The sequence below is a fragment of the Oncorhynchus gorbuscha genome, linkage group LG02, assembly GCF_021184085.1.
Source record: "Oncorhynchus gorbuscha isolate QuinsamMale2020 ecotype Even-year linkage group LG02, OgorEven_v1.0, whole genome shotgun sequence".
Taxonomy (NCBI): Eukaryota; Metazoa; Chordata; class Actinopteri; order Salmoniformes; family Salmonidae; genus Oncorhynchus; species Oncorhynchus gorbuscha.
This window is the reverse complement of record NC_060174.1, coordinates 5,211,223-5,232,018: the sequence shown is the minus strand read 5'-3', so window position 1 is coordinate 5,232,018 and position 20,796 is coordinate 5,211,223. Positions and strand designations below refer to the sequence as shown.

Genomic DNA, 20,796 nt, shown 5'->3' with positions numbered 1-20,796 from the left:
GTAATTATCATTTCTTTTTCAACAGTACAATGACCCAACACACCTCCAGGCTGTGTAAGGATGTCAATACGATTTGACCAAGAAGAAGAGTGATGGAGTGCTGCTTCAGATGACCTGGCCTCCGCAATCACCCGACCTCAACCTATTTGAGAAGGTTTGGGATGAGTTGGACCGCAGAGTGAAGGAAAAGCAGCCAACAAGTTCTCAGCATATGTGGGGACTCCTTCAAGACTGTTGGAAATACATTCCAGGTGAAGCTGGTTGAGAGAATGCCAAAGGTGTGCAAAGCTGTCATCAAGGCAAAGGCAAGCTACATTGAAGAATCTCAAATATATTTTTACTTGTATAAACACTTTGTTTTGGTTACTACATGATTCTATTTGTGCGTGTTCAATCTTTATACATTCTTGCAAATCCTCAGACTCCTTGAATCTTCTGAAGGTGAAGGATGGTGTCGACGCAGGATTGCATTACTCGTCCGTTAACTTTTCAATAGTGACTATGGAACAAGGGAAAATATCAATATGGGATCGTTATAGGAAACATAATACAGTCAGATTGATATGTATACATTACTGATAACTTCAATTTCAAATGTTTACTGGACAGCTGCCCGTTTGGTCCCTCTGGGCATGTGTTTACTGGACAGCTGCCCGTTTGGTCCCTCTGGACATGTGTTTACTGGACAGCTGCCCGTTTGGTCCCTCTGGGCATGCGTTTACTGGACAGCTGCCCGTTTGGTCCCTCTGGGCATGTGTTTACTGGACAGCTGCCCGTTTGGTCCCTCTGGACATGTGTTTACTGGACAGCTGCCCGTTTGGTCCCTCTGGGCATGTGTTTACTGGACAGCTGCCCGTTTGGTCCCTCTGGGCATGTGTTTACTGGACAGCTGCCCGTTTGGTCCCTCTGGACATGTGTTTACTGGACAGCTGCCCGTTTGGTCCCTCTGGGCATGTGTTTACTGGACAGCTGCCCGTTTGGTCCCTCTGGACATGTGTTTACTGGACAGCTGCCCGTTTGGTCCCTCTGGGCATGTGTTTACTGGACAGCTGCCCGTTTGGTCCCTCTGGGCATGTGTTTACTGGACAGCTGCCCGTTTGGTCCCTCTGGGCATGTGTTTACTGGACAGCTGCCCGTTTGGTCCCTCTGGGCATGTGTTTACTGGACAGCTGCCCGTTTGGTCCCTCTGGGCATGTGTTTACTGGACAGCTGCCCGTTTGGTCCCTCTGGGCATGTGTTTACTGGACAGCTGCCCGTTTGGTCCCTCTGGACATGTGTTTACTGGACAGCTGCCCGTTTGGTCCCTCTGGACATGTGTTTACTGGACAGCTGCCCGTTTGGTCCCTCTGGACATGTGTTTACTGGACAGCTGCCCGTTTGGTCCCTCTGGACATGTGTTTACTGGACAGCTGCCCGTTTGGTCCCTCTGGACATGTGTTTACTGGACATTCGCCCGTTTGGTCCCTCTGGGCATGTGTTTACTAGACAGCTGCCAGTTGATGGAAAAGTGTTTTCAATGACTCCTGGGTTGACAAGGGAATCTGCATGATCTGCTGTGACAGACATCAGTGTCTTTGGCAGACAAATTTAAGTTCTTCAAGAGTTGGCATTATCAAGTCCCATCAGAACAGCACAAACACTCAATTTTGGTCGGCCTTGCGGCAGGGTCTGTGGAATTTGGAAGCGTGGCTACACGAGACAAGCAGCAATGTTTTTTTTATAACTAACTGAGGTAGTGAGATCCCATTGGCGCGTTCTAGTATTTATTTGCATATTTTCATTTGGGAACACCTACTCTATGAAGTGGGCGTGTGCTATAACTCAATTCTCCCTTGCCCTCCTTAGTCTGTTTGCTACAGATTTTAGATAGGAAACAGAAAACTGTATCGATGAGAAATTGCAGAATGTCGGCTAAAATGTTGGAATGTCGGCCATCTTTTCCTACCGGAAATGACCATATTTGGTCATGAGTTTGAAACGCCAACCGGATGATTCACATTTATACATCTGGTGAAATATACTCTCCTCAAATATAAAAACGCAACATGTAACAATTTCAAAGATTTTACTGAGTTACAGTTCATATAAGGAAACATACCCCAACCAAGGTTCAGAATGTACACTCAGTGGGCCTACACATTGCACACCCTTTAGTTTGTCCATTTTCAGCTCATGAGATTTTACGATAATTTTGTCAATATTAAAATTTCAAAAGCTCTTTAGTCTTATGACCTACAACCCTGAAACTGCTGTCAGAATATCCACTGAGTAGCCTTATATGTTGTTTTTCCAATTTCAACTCACACAATTTTACATTAATTGCCTGCTCTGCTCCCCTGAAGGACAGTGTCACTCACACACCTATTCACTTGGGCCTTCTCCCTGGGGCCTTCCTGACTTCCAGGCTGGCCCCCATTGACCTGGTGACCTCTGCCTCAATGCCTACAATCCCTGCCCAACCTGTCCCTGGGCCTGAGAGTGTATAGCTTACTCCCTGGAACTACAGACCTCCACACCCCTCTCACTGGGCATCACCCATGACAGCTTCTCTGCCGTGCTCAGCCATCTCCATAACCTTGCCCACCAGGTGAACCAGGGCACCCACACTTAAGCACCCCTCCCCAGACACTAAGACGTCCATATTCCCACTGTCAAGAACCACGTGCACCTGATAATCCGAAACAGTCTCTGCACCTGGTCATCTGTTCTCTTTTCCACTCAGCGACCGAGTCCCTACTCCAACCTCCATGGCCCCCGAGTCCCCCCGCCCCTGCTCGGACTCTGAGTGCCCCCTGCCTTGATGGAGGACTCCTCGTGCACCTGGTAACCCTTTGACTTCCACAGCGAGTCCCAACCTGACTCACAGTTTCACCAGAGGACGATCCCGGGCGGATGGGCGACCACAACCTAGCTCCCTACCTATCCAGAGCCCCATGTCAATGTCTTACGCCTTCTACCTGCCTGCCTGGCCTCGCTCACACTCTGTGTCTGGCCCTTCTGCGTGCACCTGGTAACCTGTAAGTAAAGAAGAAGAAGGAGGAGGAAGATGCCTTCCGTTCCCGACAAACGCTTGGATCGAGCGCTGGCTTTCAATAGATCACAGCGAGTGAGCTGCTCTGCTACGTACGAAAACCTGACCCAGAATCAGGTCGTCTACGAGTGATTTAGCACCAGGTTCCCCACAAAATGCGGTGCACATTATCCGGCCGCACCCCAGCAACTCATCCGGCCGCACCCCAGCAACTCATCCAGCCGCACCCCAGCAACTCATCCGGCCGCACCCCAACCCCGTCACGACCGGCTCTACTCACCTGCCAAAAGAGGCAGGCTATCCCCGGCCAACAGAAGATCCGCGGCACGACGGTAACTTTACGTTTAGGGGGGATTCTGACTTAGAGGCGTTCAGTCATAATCCCACAGACGGTAGCTTCGCAACATTGGCTCCTCAGCCAAGCACATACACCAAATGTGCTCGGGGGATTTGAGTGCGACCGCGACAGGTGGGTACACTCCTTTTGAATTTCATCAAGTTGACATTCAGTGATCCGTGCCCAGTGGGAACCTAGACTTCTTCTGTCCGTTTTATGGTTCCGCAGTAAATCAATGGCCGTGGATGGTACTACCCACATCAGATGTAGGCCTCCCTCCCCAGACAAGCTGGAGATACCTCTCCCCACTTCGTAGGGCATGATCCAGATCCATGCAATGACCTATCACTGCAGGGCCAATGGGTTTAGTCTCTGCCTCAAGTCTAGTGAGTGTAGAGGAGACCTCCCCACCTACAATGTACGATGTCCCGCATTCAGGCAAGCCTGAGGCCTGGTAGTGTCAGCTAATGGTCAGCTAATCTCCACTACATAGAATGTGTAGAGTCCTGCACCCAGGCGGACCGGAGGCCTGGTAGTGTCCATAACTGCTAAGAACATTCCATCTCCATTTAGAGCTCCACTGTTAGCGGGTCCAGCCTAAAGCCAGCGTTCGATTCAAACCTTTGTGGTTTAGCTAAGTATCCGGGGGAAGTGTGTTTTTAAACGTTTCAGCCGCTCTGTGATCATACTGATGCCAGTAAGTACATTATCAGCCATCTCCCAGGACTGAACTCCCCCCCTCCCGGCCAAAGCCAGGGATGTGTTTGAGCCATCATTCTCTAATTGGCTTCCTGTCAAGGTCAGGATTTGTTAACAAGAGCCCCGCAGCAAATCATTAAGTCTGGTAGAACCGTCCTCACATTTTCATGCTTGACCTAAAGCCCCATATTCCAGGACCGACTGACGCCTTCCTTTTTAAAGATCAACAGCTGTCACCATCTGCAGGACTCTCTTCGCGTACCGACTAGTACCGAGGTAACTCCCGTTAGCGACACCTGAAAAAAGATGGCATACAGGGATGGAAGAGCCCTGCTAGAGGGCTACCTCGTTATCTCTTTTACTAAGGCTCAGGACTCCTTAAGAGTCATTGTTACGCCATTTACTTCATTGATTTTTCTGCCCAGTGCGCTTCATTGAATCGTCAACACCCACCTCGGGCCTTCACGATGCTTTGTTTTAATTAAACAGTCGGATTCCCCTGGTCCACACCAGTTCTAAGTCAGCTGCTAGACACTGGCTGATACGACCCAGTGTGAACAGGAATGGGGAGATCCGCGAGAAGGATTTACACCCTCACCCCCGGGTTTTCAAGGGCCAGCGAGAGCTTACCGGACACTGCCGGAACTGCAATGCTTTACAGGGCTTGGGTCCCCCTCTCGGGGCGAACCAATTCCAGGGCGCTATGCCCTTCACAAAGAAAAGAGAACTCTCCCCGGGGCTCCTGCCAGCTTCTCTGGGATCGGTCGCATTACCGCACTGGATGCCTCGAGGCGCCCGTCTCCGCCAGTCCGTGGACATTCTGAAAGTAGTTTGAGGTCAGTAGGTCACAAATTAGGAAGTTTGAAAAATGTATGTAAAATATTGTGAGATTATAATGGACAAACTAAAGGGTGTGCAATGTGTAGGCCCACTAAGTGTACATTCTGAACCTTGTTTAAAGTCAGCAGGTCACATGACCAAGGAGCTATTGAAATTCGAATGTAAAAAAAGTTTGTACTTTGTTTCCACTCCCTAACTAATTCAACTAGGAATACAAAATGCTGCTCACATTTCCACATGTTTATTAGATTTGGAAAGCAAATTCATGTCCACATCGTAAAAGTAAGACCTGTGCAATGTTGTGCGCAATTTTTCCAACATCATGACACTTATTTGGGAGTCTCTGGCTCAAGTGGTTTGAAAGCCCGAATATCCGCTGAATTATTCAACTTCAAACTGGTTTTTACCTTGGTCTCAAACCTATCGTTCGCTCTCCTGCAGTGTTTGGACTAGTTTGTTACATGGTGTCGTTTTCACTGCCTTGTCGATGACAGAGCACGAATGTATCCTTATAGCTATTGTACCGGTGTTCGGGAACGCTTCTGTGCAAAACGTCAACAAGGAAGGAACGTCCGGAGGCTCCACATCTGCATAGTTCTTCTTCTTCAAGATCAAATGTAAGTAGCACTCGTGTAAATAGAGGGAGTAATCTACTGTAATCTACTGTAATCTACTTATTACACTTTTGGAAGACGAGCGACAAAAATGTATTCAAACATTGAAAGCATTGAGAACAAATCATGCTGATTTTTAAAATTATTTCTTTATTTTATTCAACATATTAGAAGTTTCCATTCCATGAATTGTTCTTCCCTGATATCAAAGCTGACTTTAAACTGACTTTCAGACAGCCATGTTATAATTGGTTCTTATGGCAGCGTTTTAGCCATGTTTGACCTTGCTAGAGACAATGAGACAATGTTTACAATGTTGATCCAGACTTTGACCTTGCTATTGTGGAAGCGTTTGAGCCATGTTATACTTTGCTTTTATGACAGTATCTGAGAGCATCTCTCAGGGCCTCCAGCACCATGTCGACATTGGCCTTGCTGCTGTTACCCCCCATCAGTCCCACACGCAGCACCTGGGGAGAAAGACGGGACGGGTCAGAGAGCCGGTTGCACACAGGAGAAGGCGTGGTCGAGCCCACACAACCAACCTAGACAAAACCTAAACCAACCTAGACAATGGTTGTTATGATTAGTAAAGAGGGCTGATGATCACGATCTTAGCTACTTAAACCCCATTGTCAAAGCAATGCATAATGGTTCACAAAGGTACCCCCCTGCTCCCTACTATGACTGGTAACTCATCCAGAACTAAGAAGCAGCAGTAGTCCATTCTGTTACCTGGCTTGAGACGGCCTCAGTCCTCTAACTCATTGGTTCTCAACCTTTTTTTTTTTGCCCCTGAAATAACTCACCTGGCCAACGGATGGTCCCAGTCCTCCAGAGATCTCTAGGTTGTGATTCTTCATGATGTAGCTGGTGATCTCCTTCCAGTCATATCCAGGGGGTGCTACTATAGTGGTGACCGTGGGCAACCTGGCGTTCTGGCAAATGGAACCATCAATGGAAAGAGGAGTGTAAGGGGCCTGAGTGTTTTGTTTTACAGTAACACATATGGAAAGAGGAGTGTAAGGGGCCTGAGTGTTTTGTTTTACAGTAACACATATGGAAAGAGGAGTGTAAGGGGCCTGAGTGTTTTGTTTTACAGTAACACATATGGAAAGAGGAGTGTAAGGGGCCTGAGTGTTTTGTTTTACAGTAACACATATGGAAAGAGGAGTGTAAGGGGCCTGAGTGTTTTGTTTTACAGTAACACATATGGAAAGAGGAGTGTAAGGGGCCTGAGTGTTTTGTTTTACAGTAACACATATGGAAAGAGGAGTGTAAGGGGCCTGAGTGTTTTGTTTTACAGTAACACATATGGAAAGAGGAGTGTAAGGGGCCTGAGTGTTTTGTTTTACAGTAACACATATGGAAAGAGGAGTGTAAGGGGCCTGAGTGTTTTGTTTTACAGTAACACATATGGAAAGAGGAGTGTAAGGGGCCTGAGTGTTTTGTTTTACAGTAAAACATATGGAAAGAGGAGTGTTTAAGGGGTCTGAGTGTTTTGTTTTACAGTAATACATATGGAAAGAGGAGTGTAAGGGGCCTGAGTGTTTTGTTTTACAGTAAAACTAATGGAAAGAGGAGTGTTTAAGGGGTCTGAGTGTTTTGTTTTACAGTAATACATATGGAAAGAGGAGTGTAAGGGGCCTGAGTGTTTTGTTTTACAGTAAAACTAATGGAAAGAGGAGTGTTTAAGGGGTCTGAGTGTTTTGTTTTACAGTAATACATATGGAAAGAGGAGTGTAAGGGGCCTGAGTGTTTTGTTTTACAGTAAAACTAATGGAAAGAGGAGTGTTTAAGGGGGCTGAGTGTTTTGCTTTACAGTAAAACATATGGAAAGAGGAGTGTTTAAGGGGTCTGAGTGTTTTGTTTTACAGTAAATTATATGGCAGTCTGCAATATATTTAACATACTTCTGTTACATCACAGAATAAGGTTATACTGTATGTGTAGCTAAATTATTGAATGTTATTTGTTTTCATTTGTACTTTTCAATAGACTACAGTAAATAGTTTACAGTAAATCTCTTTAAGGTCTTTGATACTGACCTTGTCTTTTACAAACAGTTTGAGGCCCATGTTCTCTAGGCCTTCATGGAAGTATTCTGCTACTTCCTTGTGTCTCTGCCAGGAGTTCTCCAGACCCTGGGAGAGAGTAGAGACACGGGTCTGTCATTTCATCATCACTAAAACACAACTACCGTGCCCAATGCTGCTATAACATATTCCCGTTTACATTTTCAATGATAGAGAGAGAGAGATATTTAAAACATATATCAAAGTGCTAGGATATAATTTATCCCTGTGAATTATCTTATGATTCTATAAGATGTAACTCTTATCTAAGCGTGTGAACTGCATCATGATTTAGGAACCAGACTAAAGTCACCTGTTCAGCGAGGATAGCCAGGCTCTCCCGGAGAGAGTAGAAGGCAGACACAGGCGCAGTGTGGTGGTATCTGTTCAGAGGAACAACAGGTCAGACTCAGTACTGTCACCAATGATACATTCTGCTTTACTTACATTCTGAGCTGAGATTCCATTGACATTCACAGGAACATCATGTTAAACTGTGTTTTTTTTTGTCCAGGTGGATCAAACTGTTAAACTGTGTTTTTGTTAAGGTAGATGATGTCATAGAATGTGGTGTTAGATGATGTCATAGAATGTGGTGTTAGATGATGTCATAGAATGTGGTGTTAGATGATGACATAGAATGTGGTGTTAGATGATGTCATAGAATGTGGTGTTAGATGATGACATAGAATGTGGTGTTAGATGATGTCATAGAATGTGGTGTTAGATGATGACATAGAATGTGGTGTTAGATGATGACATAGAATGTGGTGTTAGATGATGTCATAGAATGTGGTGTTAGATGATGTAGTAGAATGTGGTGTTAGATGATGACGTAGAATGTGGTGTTAGATGATGTCATAGAATGTGGTGTTAGATGACGTCATAGAATGTGGTGTGAGACGATGTGTTGGTGATACAAGGCTCTGATGTAATGCATTATGGGAGTCTCACATTCTAGCAGGTTTGCCGTCACAACCCCAGTAGTTTGCCAGCCAGGTCATGTCCAGGAAGAACGACACTGGCTTTGTTTTCCGATTGAATACTTTCTGACTGGATAGAAGCAGAAAATAAGTGCTCATAGTAAGAAAATACATTCGATTGGTTGTTATTGTTTAATTGCTTCGTAAATATCAGGCCGTTTTTTTTTACCATTTAAAAAGTGCTTCCAACCTGTATTTTTTAAATTCTCTCCTACATTTCTAAAGCTACGGACTAGAACACCTTCCTCACCAAGCTCTTTCACTGAAGGAAATGGGAGCGGTCCCAGGTGGGGCATTTAGGACCTTCTGTGAGCCAGAGTACAGGATGTCGATACCTGAAGGAAACATAATGAGCTTGACTTGTTAAGTTTCAACCTGAAAATCTGTTAGCTCTGATGGCAGTACAATGAATGAAACTAGTAGTGATGCTATTATCACACGGGTAAATAATGTGTAGAAAAGATATATGCAGGGTTAGGGTGCATGTCAATAGTCCAACGTAGCGTCATAATAAGCATCAACACAGTCAAGCTTCCCCCGGGGTCTTTATCTAGCTTCCCCCCTCAGGGTCTTTAACTAGCTTCCCCCTCTCAGGGTCTTTAACTAGCTTCCCCTCAGGGTCTTTATCTAGCTTCCCCCTCTCAGGGTCTTTAACTAGCTTCCCCCTCTTTAACAGGGTCTTTAACTAGCTTGCCCCCCCTCAGGGTCTTTAACTAGGGTCTTTAACCCCCCCTCTCAGGGTCTTTAACTAGCTTCCCCCTCTCAGGGTCTTTAACTAGCTTCCCCCTCTCAGGGTCTTTAACTAGCTTCCCCCGGGGTCTTTATCTAGCTTCCACCCCTCAGGGTCTTTAACTAGCTTCCCCCCTCAGGGTCTTTAACTAGCTTCCCCCTCTCAGGGTCTTTAACTAGCTTCCCCCCTCAGGGTCTTTAACTAGCTTCCCCCTCTCAGGGTCTTTAACTAGCTTCCCCCCTCAGGGTCTTTAACTAGCTTCCCCCTCTCAGGGTCTTTAACTAGCTTTCCCCTCTCAGGGTCTTTAACTAGCTTCCCCCTCTCAGGGTCTTTAACTAGCTTCCCCCTCTCAGGGTCTTTAACTAGCTTCCCCCTCTCAGGGTCTTTAACTAGCTTCCCCCTGGGTCTTTATCTAGCTTCCACCCCTCAGGGTCTTTAACTAGCTTCCCCCCTCAGGGTCTTTAACTAGCTTCCCCCTCTCAGGGTCTTTAACTAGCTTCCCCCCTCAGGGTCTTTAACTAGCTTCCCCCTCTCAGGGTCTTTAACTAGCTTTCCCCTCTCAGGGTCTTTAACTAGCTTCCCCCTCTCAGGGTCTTTAACTAGCTTCCCCCTCAGGGTCTTTAACTAGCTTCCCCCCTCAGGGTCTTTATCTAGCTTCCCCCCTCAGGGTCTTTAACTAGCTTCCCTCTCAGGGTCTTTAACTAGCTTCCCCCAGGGTCTTTATCTAGCTTCCCCCTCAGGGTCTTTAACTAGCTTCCCCCTCTCAGGGTCTTTAACTAGCTTTCCCCTCAGGGTCTTTATCTAGCTTCCCCCTCAGGGTCTTTAACTAGCTTCCCCTCAGGGTCTTTAACTAGCTTCCCCCAGGGTCTTTATCTAGCTTCCCCCTCAGGGTCTTTATCTAGCTTCCCCCCTCAGGGTCTTTAACTAGCTTCCCCCTCAGGGTCTTTAACTAGCTTCCCCCTCAGGGTCTTTAACTAGCTTCCCCTCAGGGTTTTTATCTAGCTTCCCCCTCAGGGTCTTTAACTAGTTTCCCCCCTCAGGGTCTTTAACTAGCTTCCCCCTCAGGGTCTTTAACTAGTTTACCCTCTGGGTCTTTAACGAGGTGGTCTTGATAAACCTGTCTGTTTATCCCGGAGCAACAGGTGTCTCTCTAACACCGATGTGATCTTTGCTCATCCCTCTCAACGGGAACTCTGTTATTCCTGCAGGGTCCTTGTGCTATTTGCTACAGGGTCACTACAACACCATGCCTTATTTGTCCATGTGAAGTGGGGCACCTGCCTTCATACCTTGTTTGTCCATGTGAAGTGGGGCACCTCCCATTGAAGCCACACAGTCAACGAGAAACAGACAGTTGTGCCTTGCAGAAAGAAAGGAGAGGGCACTACTTTATAACAAATGATTCACTGGTACCTTATATATTATCAGTTGGGTTTTTAATAAGCATTTATATTGGCATGGAAGCTGAAGAGGTGGAGTAAGGGGCTCTTTACTTGTGACATAGGTCTCCAATGCCATCTAGTGGATGGACTACTCCTGTGGAGGATTCTCCGTGGGTTAGGAAGAACAGCACAGGCTTGTGTTTGGCCAGGGCCTGAGGAGAAACGGTGACTGATCAGAAATACCAGTCTCGATGCACAGAATGAAATTGGCTCTGGTCTAAAGTGATACACTACATAGGGAATAGGGCTCTAGTCTAAAGTAGTGCACTACATGGGGAATAGGTGCCCTGGTCTAAAATTATACACTACATAGGGAATCGCGCCCTAGTCTATACTTGTAGATGAAGGTTAGGGTTGGAGTCTCGATACTTACAGATGAAGGTTAGGGTTGGAGTATCTATACCTACAGATGAAGGTTAGGGTTGGAGTATCTATACTTATAGATGAAGGTTAGGGTTGGAGTATCTATACTTATAGATGAAGGTTAGGGTTGGAGTATCTATACTTATAGATGAAGGTTAGGGTTGGAGTATCTATACTTATAGATGAAGGTTAGGGTTGGAGTCTCTATACTTATAGATGAAGGTTAGGGTTGGAGTATCTATACTTATAGATGAAGGTTAGGGTAGGAGTATCTATACCTATAGATGAAGGTTAGGGTTGGAGTATCTATACTTATAGATGAAGGTTAGGAGTATCTATACTTATAGATGAAGGTTAGGGTTGGAGTATCTATACTTATAGATGAAGGTTAGGGTAGGAGTATCTATACCTATAGATGAAGGTTAGGATTGGAGTATCTATACCTGTTGATGAAGGTTAGGATTATCTATACTTATACATGAAGGTTAGGAGTATCTATACCTATAGATGAAGGTTAGGGCAGGATTATCTATATACCTACTGATGAAGGTTAGGGTAGGAGAATCTATACCTGTATATGAAGGTTAGGGTAGGAGTTACCTGTAGATGAAGGTTAGGGTAGGAGTATCTATACCTGTAGATGAAGGTTAGGGCAGGATTATCTATATACCTACTGATGAAGGTTAGGGTAGGAGAATCTATACCTGTAGATGAAGGTTAGGGTAGGAGTTACCTGTAGATGAAGGTTAGGGTAGGAGTATCTATACCTGTAGATGAAGGTTAGGGTAGGAGTATCTATACCTGTACATGAAGGTTAGGGCAGGATTATCTATATACCTACTGATGAAGGTTAGGGTAGGAGAATCTATACCTGTAGATGAAGGTTAGGGTAGGAGTTACCTGTAGATGAAGGTTAGGGTAGGAGTATCTATACCTGTAGATGAAGGTTAGGGTAGGAGTATCTATACCTGTAGATGAAAGTTAGGGTAGGAGTATCTATACCTGTAGATGAAGGTTAGGGTAGGAGTATCTATACCTGTAGATGAAGGTTAGGGTAGGAGTATCTATACCTGTACATGAAGGTTAGGGCAGGATTATCTATATACCTACTGATGAAGGTTAGGGTAGGAGAATCTATACCTGTAGATGAAGGTTAGGGTAGGAGTTACCTGTAGATGAAGGTTAGGGTAGGAGTATCTATACCTGTAGATGAAGGTTAGGGTAGGAGTATCTATACCTGTAGATGAAGGTTAGGGTAGGAGTATCTATACCTGTAGATGAAGGTTAGGGCCTGTAGGAAAGTTAGGGTCTATCTATACCTACTGATGAAGGTTAGGGTAGGAGAATCTATACCTGTATATGAAGGTTAGGGTAGGAGTATCTATACCTGTAGATGAAGGTTAGGGTAGGAGTATCTATACCTGTAGATGAAGGTTAGGGCAGGATTATCTATATACCTACTGATGAAGGTTAGGGTAGGAGAATCTATACCTGTAGATGAAGGTTAGGGTAGGAGTATCTATACCTGTAGTTGAAGGTTAGGGTAGGAGCAGATCAAACCTGAGATGAAGTTAGGGTGCACCCGTATCTATTCACTGGTGAGATTGAAATGGAATTAACTCTGGCACCTGTTGGTTGAGGAGTATCTATAATCCTGTAGATGAAGGTTCCTCAGTGGCCAAAGCCACGTATCTATACCTTTAGATGAAGGTTGCTCAGGGTAAATAGGTGAGCTATCTATTACCTGTACATGAAGGTTAGTTGGTGACAGGATTATCTATATACCTACTGATGAAGGTTGGGGTAGGAGAATCTATACCTTGTAGATGAAGGTTGGGGCAAGGAGAGGGACAGAAGCAAAACTTTAACAGGCAAAGGTCATGTTTACCCAATGACACCCTATCCACTATATAGTGCACTACTGTTGAAGGACCCATAGTGCACTGCTGTTGACCAGGACCAGCACTGCTGTTGAAACCCATGAGATGCTGTGACCAGGACCCATAGTCAAGCTGTTGACTTCACTGGTGAAAGGACCCCACTGCTGTTGTCCAGGACCCATGGGCACTACTGTAAAGACTCATGGCACCTGTTGACCAGGACCCATTGATGGGAAACCCATAATGCACTATGCTGTTGACCAAATGTGCACTGCAATTCAAAGGTTGAAGGTCCCATAATGCCTCTGTGACCAGGACCCAAATGCCCGCTGTTGACCAGGACCCATATTGTGACCAGGACCCAAGGTCTTTGACCAGGACCCAGGTGTTGACCAGGACCCAGGCATGCTGTTGACCAAGACCCATAGCGTGTTGAAACTGCTAGCTGTTGACCAGGTGTGCACAGCTGTTGACCAGGACCCATAGTGCACTGCTGTTGACCAGGACCCATAGTGTGTTGACCAGGACCCATAGTGTGACTTCAGGCTCTGAGACCTAGTGAACTAGCTGTTGACTGCTAAGGCTGTGGCTGTTGTTGACCAGACCCATAGTGCAGGTAACAATGCTTTGCTGGACCAGACCCATAGGCAGTTGTTGATGTGTTCAGAGACCCATAGTCCTGCTGTTGACCAGCCCATAATGTTGTTGACCAGGACCCAAGGAGAGGGACAGACCAGCAAAACTGTTGACCAGGCAACCAGGACCCATGTTTACAGCTGTTGACCAGGACCCATGACACCCTATGCCAGCTGTTGACCAGGACCCATAATGCACTGTGTTGACCAGGACTACTGTTGACCAGGACCCATAGTGCACAGCTGTTGACCAGGACCCATAATGCATGCTGTTGACCAGGACCCATAATGCACAGCTGTTGACCAGGACCCATAGCGCACTGCTGTTGACCAGGACCCATAATGCACAGCTGTTGACCAGGACCCATAATGCACAGCTGTTGACCAGGACCCATAATGCACTGCTGTTGACCAGGACCCATAATGCACTGCTGTTGACCAGGACCCATAATGCACTGCTGTTGTCAGAGAAAGAGAACAGAGGGCCAATGGAACGTATCCCATAGCAACCAAGTACCTATCCTCTCTGCCATCTCTGCCGCCCGTTCTCCCCAGATCCCGTTGACCGCGGTGAGAACCCCTTCCCCTGGCTCCACGGCGTTGAAGATGGCACACTCCATGGCCGTGTGTCCTGTGCCACTCACTGCTATTGTCACGTTGTTCTGAGTCTGGAAGGCATATTGGATCCCACTCTTGATGTCACTCATGATCTAGAATACCAACAAACACAGTCAAAGATGAGATGATTATGGGATCAAGAGTCTGTCTGGTAGACACTTGAGGATTAGGACGTGTACTGTGTGTGTTATGTCTAGTGTGTAGGGTATAGTGTCTACTTGTGTTACACTGCAGTACTGTGTGTGTTATGTCTAGTGTGTAGTGTATAGTGTCTACTTGTGTTACACTGCAGTACTGTGTGTGTTATGTCTAGTGTGTAGTGTATAGTGTCTACTTGTGTTACACTGCAGTACTGTGTGTGTTATGTCTAGTGTGTAGTGTATAGTGTCTACTTGTGTTACACTGCAGTACTGTGTGTCTTAAGACAATTTCTTCCACTCGGGACGTTAAACTTCATCCGATTCTAAATCTGATTTAATGATTTGGTGCGTTTCTCTCAACACTGTAATAAGTTCGATGGGTTCGTGAAAACAGATTTAAAACACACGTCACTTTTACATCAGTTGAACGCAGAGCCGCCTACATGCTGTGTTTCGGGCCCCTGCCGGCCGACCCAAATTTAGTTATTTACATATTTTTAACTCTCTCAACTTACTGTTGGAAGATAGAATACACATGTATCATCAGACATTTTCCACATTATGTCAGTAGCTCAATTAGTCCATGTCAGCTAACATGCTTTTTGATTGCTAAGGAAGGTAGCTGTCTAGAGCTCGTAGGCCTAACCGTCGCCATGCCGACCAGGTAGTCATTCTCACACCAATATCATATGAACGTGACATCAGTCATGGCAAGAATGAGGAATTGCAGTAAATGTACTTTACGCTAACCAGGATTCCATCCAATTATTTTAATTGTACTTTTATTTAACTAGGCAAGTCGGTTATGAACACATTCTTATTTACAATGACGCCATGCCGGGGAACAGTGGGTTAAACTGCCTTGTTCAAGGGCAGAACGACAGATTTTTACCTTGTCAACTCGGGGATTAGAACCAGCAACCTTTCGGTTAATGGCCCAACACTCTAACCAATAGGCTACGCTGCCTCCTCTACACTCTAACCAATAGGCTACGCTGCCTCCTCTACACTCTAACCAATAGGCTACGCTGCCTCCTCTACACTCTAACCACTAGGCTACGCTGCCTCCTCTACACTCTAACCACTAGGCTACCCTGCCACCTCTACACTCTAACCACTAGGCTACGCTGCCTCCTCTACACTCTAACCACTAGGCTACGCCCCCTCTACACTCTAACCACTAGGCTCCTCTACACTCTAACCACTAGGCTACCCTGCCACCTCTACACTCTAACCACTAGGCTACGCTGCCTCCTCTACCTCTAACCACTAGGCTCTAACCACTAGACACCTCCTCTACACTCTAACCACTAGGCTACCCTCTACACTCTAACCACTAGGCTACGCTGCCACCTCTACACTCTAACCACTAGGCTACCCTGCAATGACAGGCCTGATGGAATCAGCAAATTTGTTGGTAAACTTTCCAAATTTCATAAAATTAAATACACTAGACAAGGTGGGATCTTTTTTTTTTGCGTCAGTAAAATGAATTATACCGAGAAATGACATATTGATATAAATGACCAAAGTAAACTTTGGAGTCACCCAATGATATTGTGTGGTCTTCCCACTACGACTCGAGGAAAGCAGTTTATCAGGCTACAGATGATAATTAATGATGAACTTCACAGGGTGGTGAAGGTGGTCTTCCCACTACGACTCGAGGAAAGCAGTTTATCAGGCTACAGATGATAATTAATGATGAACTTCACAGGGTGGTGAAGGTGGTCTTCCCACTACGACTCGGGGAAAGCAGTTTATCAGGCTACAGATGATAATTAATGATGAACTTCACAGGGTGGTGAAGGTGGTCTTCCCACTACGACTCGAGGAAAGCAGTTTATCAGGCTACAGATGATAATTAATGATGAACTTCACAGGGTGGTGAAGGTGGTCTTCCCACTGGTGACGACTCGGGAAAGCAGTTTATCAGGCTACAGATGATAATTAATGATGAACTTCACAGGGTGGTGAAGGTGGTCTTCCCACTACGACTCGAGGAAAGCAGTTTATCAGGCTACAGATGATAATTAATGATGAACTTCACAGGGTGGTGAAGGTGGTCTTCCCACTACGACTCGAGGAAAGCAGTTTATCAGGCTACAGATGATAATTAATGATGAACTTCACAGGGTGGTGAAGGTGGTCTTCCCACTACGACTCGGGAAAGCAGTTTATCAGGCTACAGATGATAATTAATGATGAACTTCACAGGGTGGTGAAGGTGGTCTTCCCACTACGACTCGAGGAAAGCAGTTTATCAGGCTACAGATGATAATTAATGATGAACTTCACAGGGTGGTGAAGGTGGTCTTCCCACTACGACTCGAGGAAAGCAGTTTATCAGGCTACAGATGATAATTAATGATGAACTTCACAGGGTGGTGAAGGTGGTCTTCCCACTACGACTCGAGGAAAGCAGTTTATCAGGCTACAGATGATAATTAATGATGAACTTCACAGGGTGGTGAAGGTGGTCTTCCCACTACGACTCGAGGAAAGCAGTTTATCAGGCTACAGATGATAATTAATGATGAACTTCACAGGGTGGTGAAGGTGGTCTTCCCACTACGACTCGAGGAAAGCAGTTTATCAGGCTACAGATGATAATTAATGATGAACTTCACAGGGTGGTGAAGGTGGTCTTCCCACTACGACTCGAGGAAAGCAGTTTATCAGGCTACAGATGATAATTAATGATGAACTTCACAGGGTGGTGAAGGTGGTCTTCCCACTACGACTCAGGGAAAGCAGTTTATCAGGCTACAGATGATCATTAATGATGAACTTCACAGGGTGGTGGAGGAGCTCAGTGAAGGGCTTGATGCTCCTTTCCAATAAGTATCGAGGGTCTTATTCTGGTGACATGGCGATCGGTCCCTTGGTTGCCGTTTGAAAAATAAAACTAACATCCCATAATAATATCATAATGTAGGTAACCTACCCACTGTGTCTCTGCCAGCTGTTGGCTGGAGACCAGAGCACAATCGCTATTTAACACCATTTTATTTTTGACAAAACCATCAATGGAGTTGAAAATGCAATGGAAACACATTTTAATTTTTTTTTTTTTAAATCGTTTTTAACCGCAAAATGTATTTTTATGTGCACTACTACGTCACTACATACATCCTTTTATCCTCCGCAAGTCAATTAGATGGACACATCGCTGATGGGAAAACATTTGCATATTGTTTCTATGCAGATTTTAGAATCTTCGCATCTGTCCCCAATTGGATGGAAACCAAGTTAGTTATGGGGGGGGGCCCAACCAAATCTAGTTTAGGACCTCCCCCAAAAGGCTGGTTGACGTACCCCAAATGTTCATAAAATGATTTTGCTTGGGGAGATAAGCAGCTAAACAAACAGACGATATGGTTCAGGGATAATATTATAAGCCTTATCTAAAATATTCCAATTCAACCATTTAGGCGTAAAATCCTGCATCATTTTTTTTGTTTTTTTTGCACGGTTACCTTTCGTTGTGATTGATTTCTCATCACCAAACTTTGTCGACATACCTCGAGCATTTCCGGATGCATGTGACCGATGATGGGCTCGGCCCCTGCCGCTAAGATGCGGGGAGGAACATTGGACGGTCCGGGCCCAAACATGTGTCTCCGTGGAGCCACGAAGGTTTTCTGGAGACATTTAGGTGGCGGGACGGAGACGGAGATGGACGACATGGCTCTTGCTGGGTTTGTTGGCAGTGTGGATATGATCAAATTGCACGGTCTGGACCCTTGACTCTGTAAGCAGCCTGACAGACACACACACCTCTCACCTGACATTTAAACCCCTCCCCCTTCTATGTTTGGTTTGCATTACTGTTTTGACGGTGAGGATTTCGTTCAAGCAAACCTTTTCGTTTTTTACTCCTGAAAAGTGTTTTTTGAATTTGATCAGAATGTATAAATGTATTACACACTTGTTTTTGTTTTTCAGGTCACATGTTTGTTCCCGGTAATCTATTTACACCATTGTTCAACAGCCTCATTTACAAAGGTTAACCATTAACCTCCGTTGCTTCAGTAGGTCATGGAATTATATCACAACACTTTGTAGGACACACTCACTTTTTCATTCCAATCAAATAAACCTAATGGTAAAAAAAATGATGACCTTGATAATTGTCTAATAAAACGTGTATATATATATATATATGTATATTTGTCTATATTTTTTATATATATATATATACCTGTTTTAATGGTGTTTTGTTTTGTGGTGAGCTGATATGGTTTCCTTGATCACTCAAACGTGTCTGTTTAGTCAGTGGTTACTCAGTGACACAGAGAGGCAGTGAACAGACACAGGAGACCAACCCCCCCACTCTTTTCTAGTTCCCGTTATCCCTTGGAATCGAGTATCGAGTCAATTCAGAGGGGGGGGCGTTGTAAAGACTCTCAGTGGGCTTTTGTTTATTTCAACACCTTGCCCGTTGCAACACCAGTGAAGCATTTGTACTGACCCTGTAAAACAACACCTATCATACTACTGACCCTGTAAAACAACACCTATCATACTACTATGACTGACCCTGTAAAACAACACCTATCATACTACTATGGCCGACCCTGTAAAACAACACCTATCATACTACTATGACTAACCCTGTAAAACAACACCTATCATACTACTATGACTAACCCTGTAGAACAACACCTATCATACTACCATGACTGACCCTGTAGAACAACACCTATCATACTACTATGACTGACCCTGTAAAACAACACCTATCATACTACTATGACTGACCCTGTAAAACAACACCTATCATACTACTATGACTGACCCTGTAAAACAACACCTATCATACTACTATGACCCTGAAAACAACACCTAATACTACTATGACTGACCCTATCAACACCTACTACTACTATGTCTGACCCTGTAGAACAACATCTATCATACTACTGACCCTGTAAAACAACACCTATCATACTACTGACCCTGTAAAACAACACCTATCATACTACTATGACTGACCCTGTAAAACAACACCTATCATACTACTATGACTGACCCTGTAAAACAACACCTATCATACTACTATGACTGACCCTGTAAAACAACACCTATCATACTACTATGACTGACCCTGTAGAACAACACCTATCATACTACTATGACTGACCCTGTAAAACAACACCTATCATACTACTATGACTGACCCTGTAAAACAACACCTATCATACTACTATGACTGACCCTGTAAAACAACACTTATCATACTACTATGTCTGACCCTGTAGAACAACATCTATCATACTACTGACCCTGTAAAACAACACCTATCATACTACTGACCCTGTAAAACAACACCTATCATACTACTATGACTGACCCTGTAAAACAACACCTATCATACTACTATGACTGACCCTGTAAAACAACACCTATCATACTACTATGACTGACCCTGTAAAACAACACCTATCATACTACTATGACTGACCCTGTAGAACAACACCTATCATACTACTATGACTGACCCTGTAAAACAACACCTATCATACTACTATGACTGACCCTGTAAAACAACACCTATCATACTACTATGACTGACCCTGTAAAACAACACCTATCATACTACTATGACTGACCCTGTAAAACAACACCTATCATACTACTGACCCTGTAAAACAACACCTATCATACTACTATGACTGACCCTGTAAAACAACACCTATCATACTACTATGACTGACCCTGTAAAACAACACCTATCATACTACTATGACTGACCCTGTAAAACAACACCTATCATACTACTATGACTGACCCTGTAAAACAACACCTATCATACTACTGACCCTGTAAAACAACACCTATCATACTACTATGACTGACCCTGTAAAACAACACCTATCATACTACTGACCCTGTAAAACAACACCTATCATACTACTGACCCTGTAAAACAACACCTATCATACTACTGACCCTGTAAAACAACACCTATCATACTACTGACCCTGTAAAACAACACCTATCATACTACTATGACTGACCCTGTAAAACAACACCTATCATACTACTATGACTGACCCTGTAAAACAACACCTATCATACTACTATGACTGACCCTGTAAAACAACACCTATCATACTACTATGACTGACCCTGTAAAACAACACCTATCATACTACTATGACTGACCCTGTAAAACAACACCTATCATACTACTGACCCTGTAAAACAACACCTATCATACTACTATGACTGACCCTGTAAAACAACACCTATCATACTACTGACCCTGTAAAACAACACCTATCATACTACTATGACTGACCCTGTAAAACAACACCTATCATACTACTATGACTGACCCTGTAAAACAACACATTTCATACTACTATGACTGACCCTGTAAAACAACACCTATCATACTATG

At 44.6% G+C, this 20,796-nt stretch overlaps 1 protein-coding gene across 1 annotated transcript; it reads right to left on the bottom strand.

The window, feature by feature from the left end:
- Positions 1–5,651: 5,651 nt before the first annotated feature.
- Positions 5,652–18,144, bottom strand: agxta (alanine--glyoxylate and serine--pyruvate aminotransferase a). The gene is given in 11 exon segments (XM_046299958.1): positions 5,652–5,991; positions 6,331–6,459; positions 7,570–7,665; positions 7,910–7,979; positions 8,551–8,649; positions 8,830–8,914; positions 10,599–10,669; positions 10,803–10,903; positions 12,666–12,742; positions 14,147–14,339; positions 17,912–18,144. Coding segments are annotated over 11 exon segments (1,194 nt in total). The 5' UTR covers positions 18,077–18,144; the 3' UTR covers positions 5,652–5,883.
- Between the last annotated feature and the right edge of the window lie 2,652 nt (positions 18,145–20,796).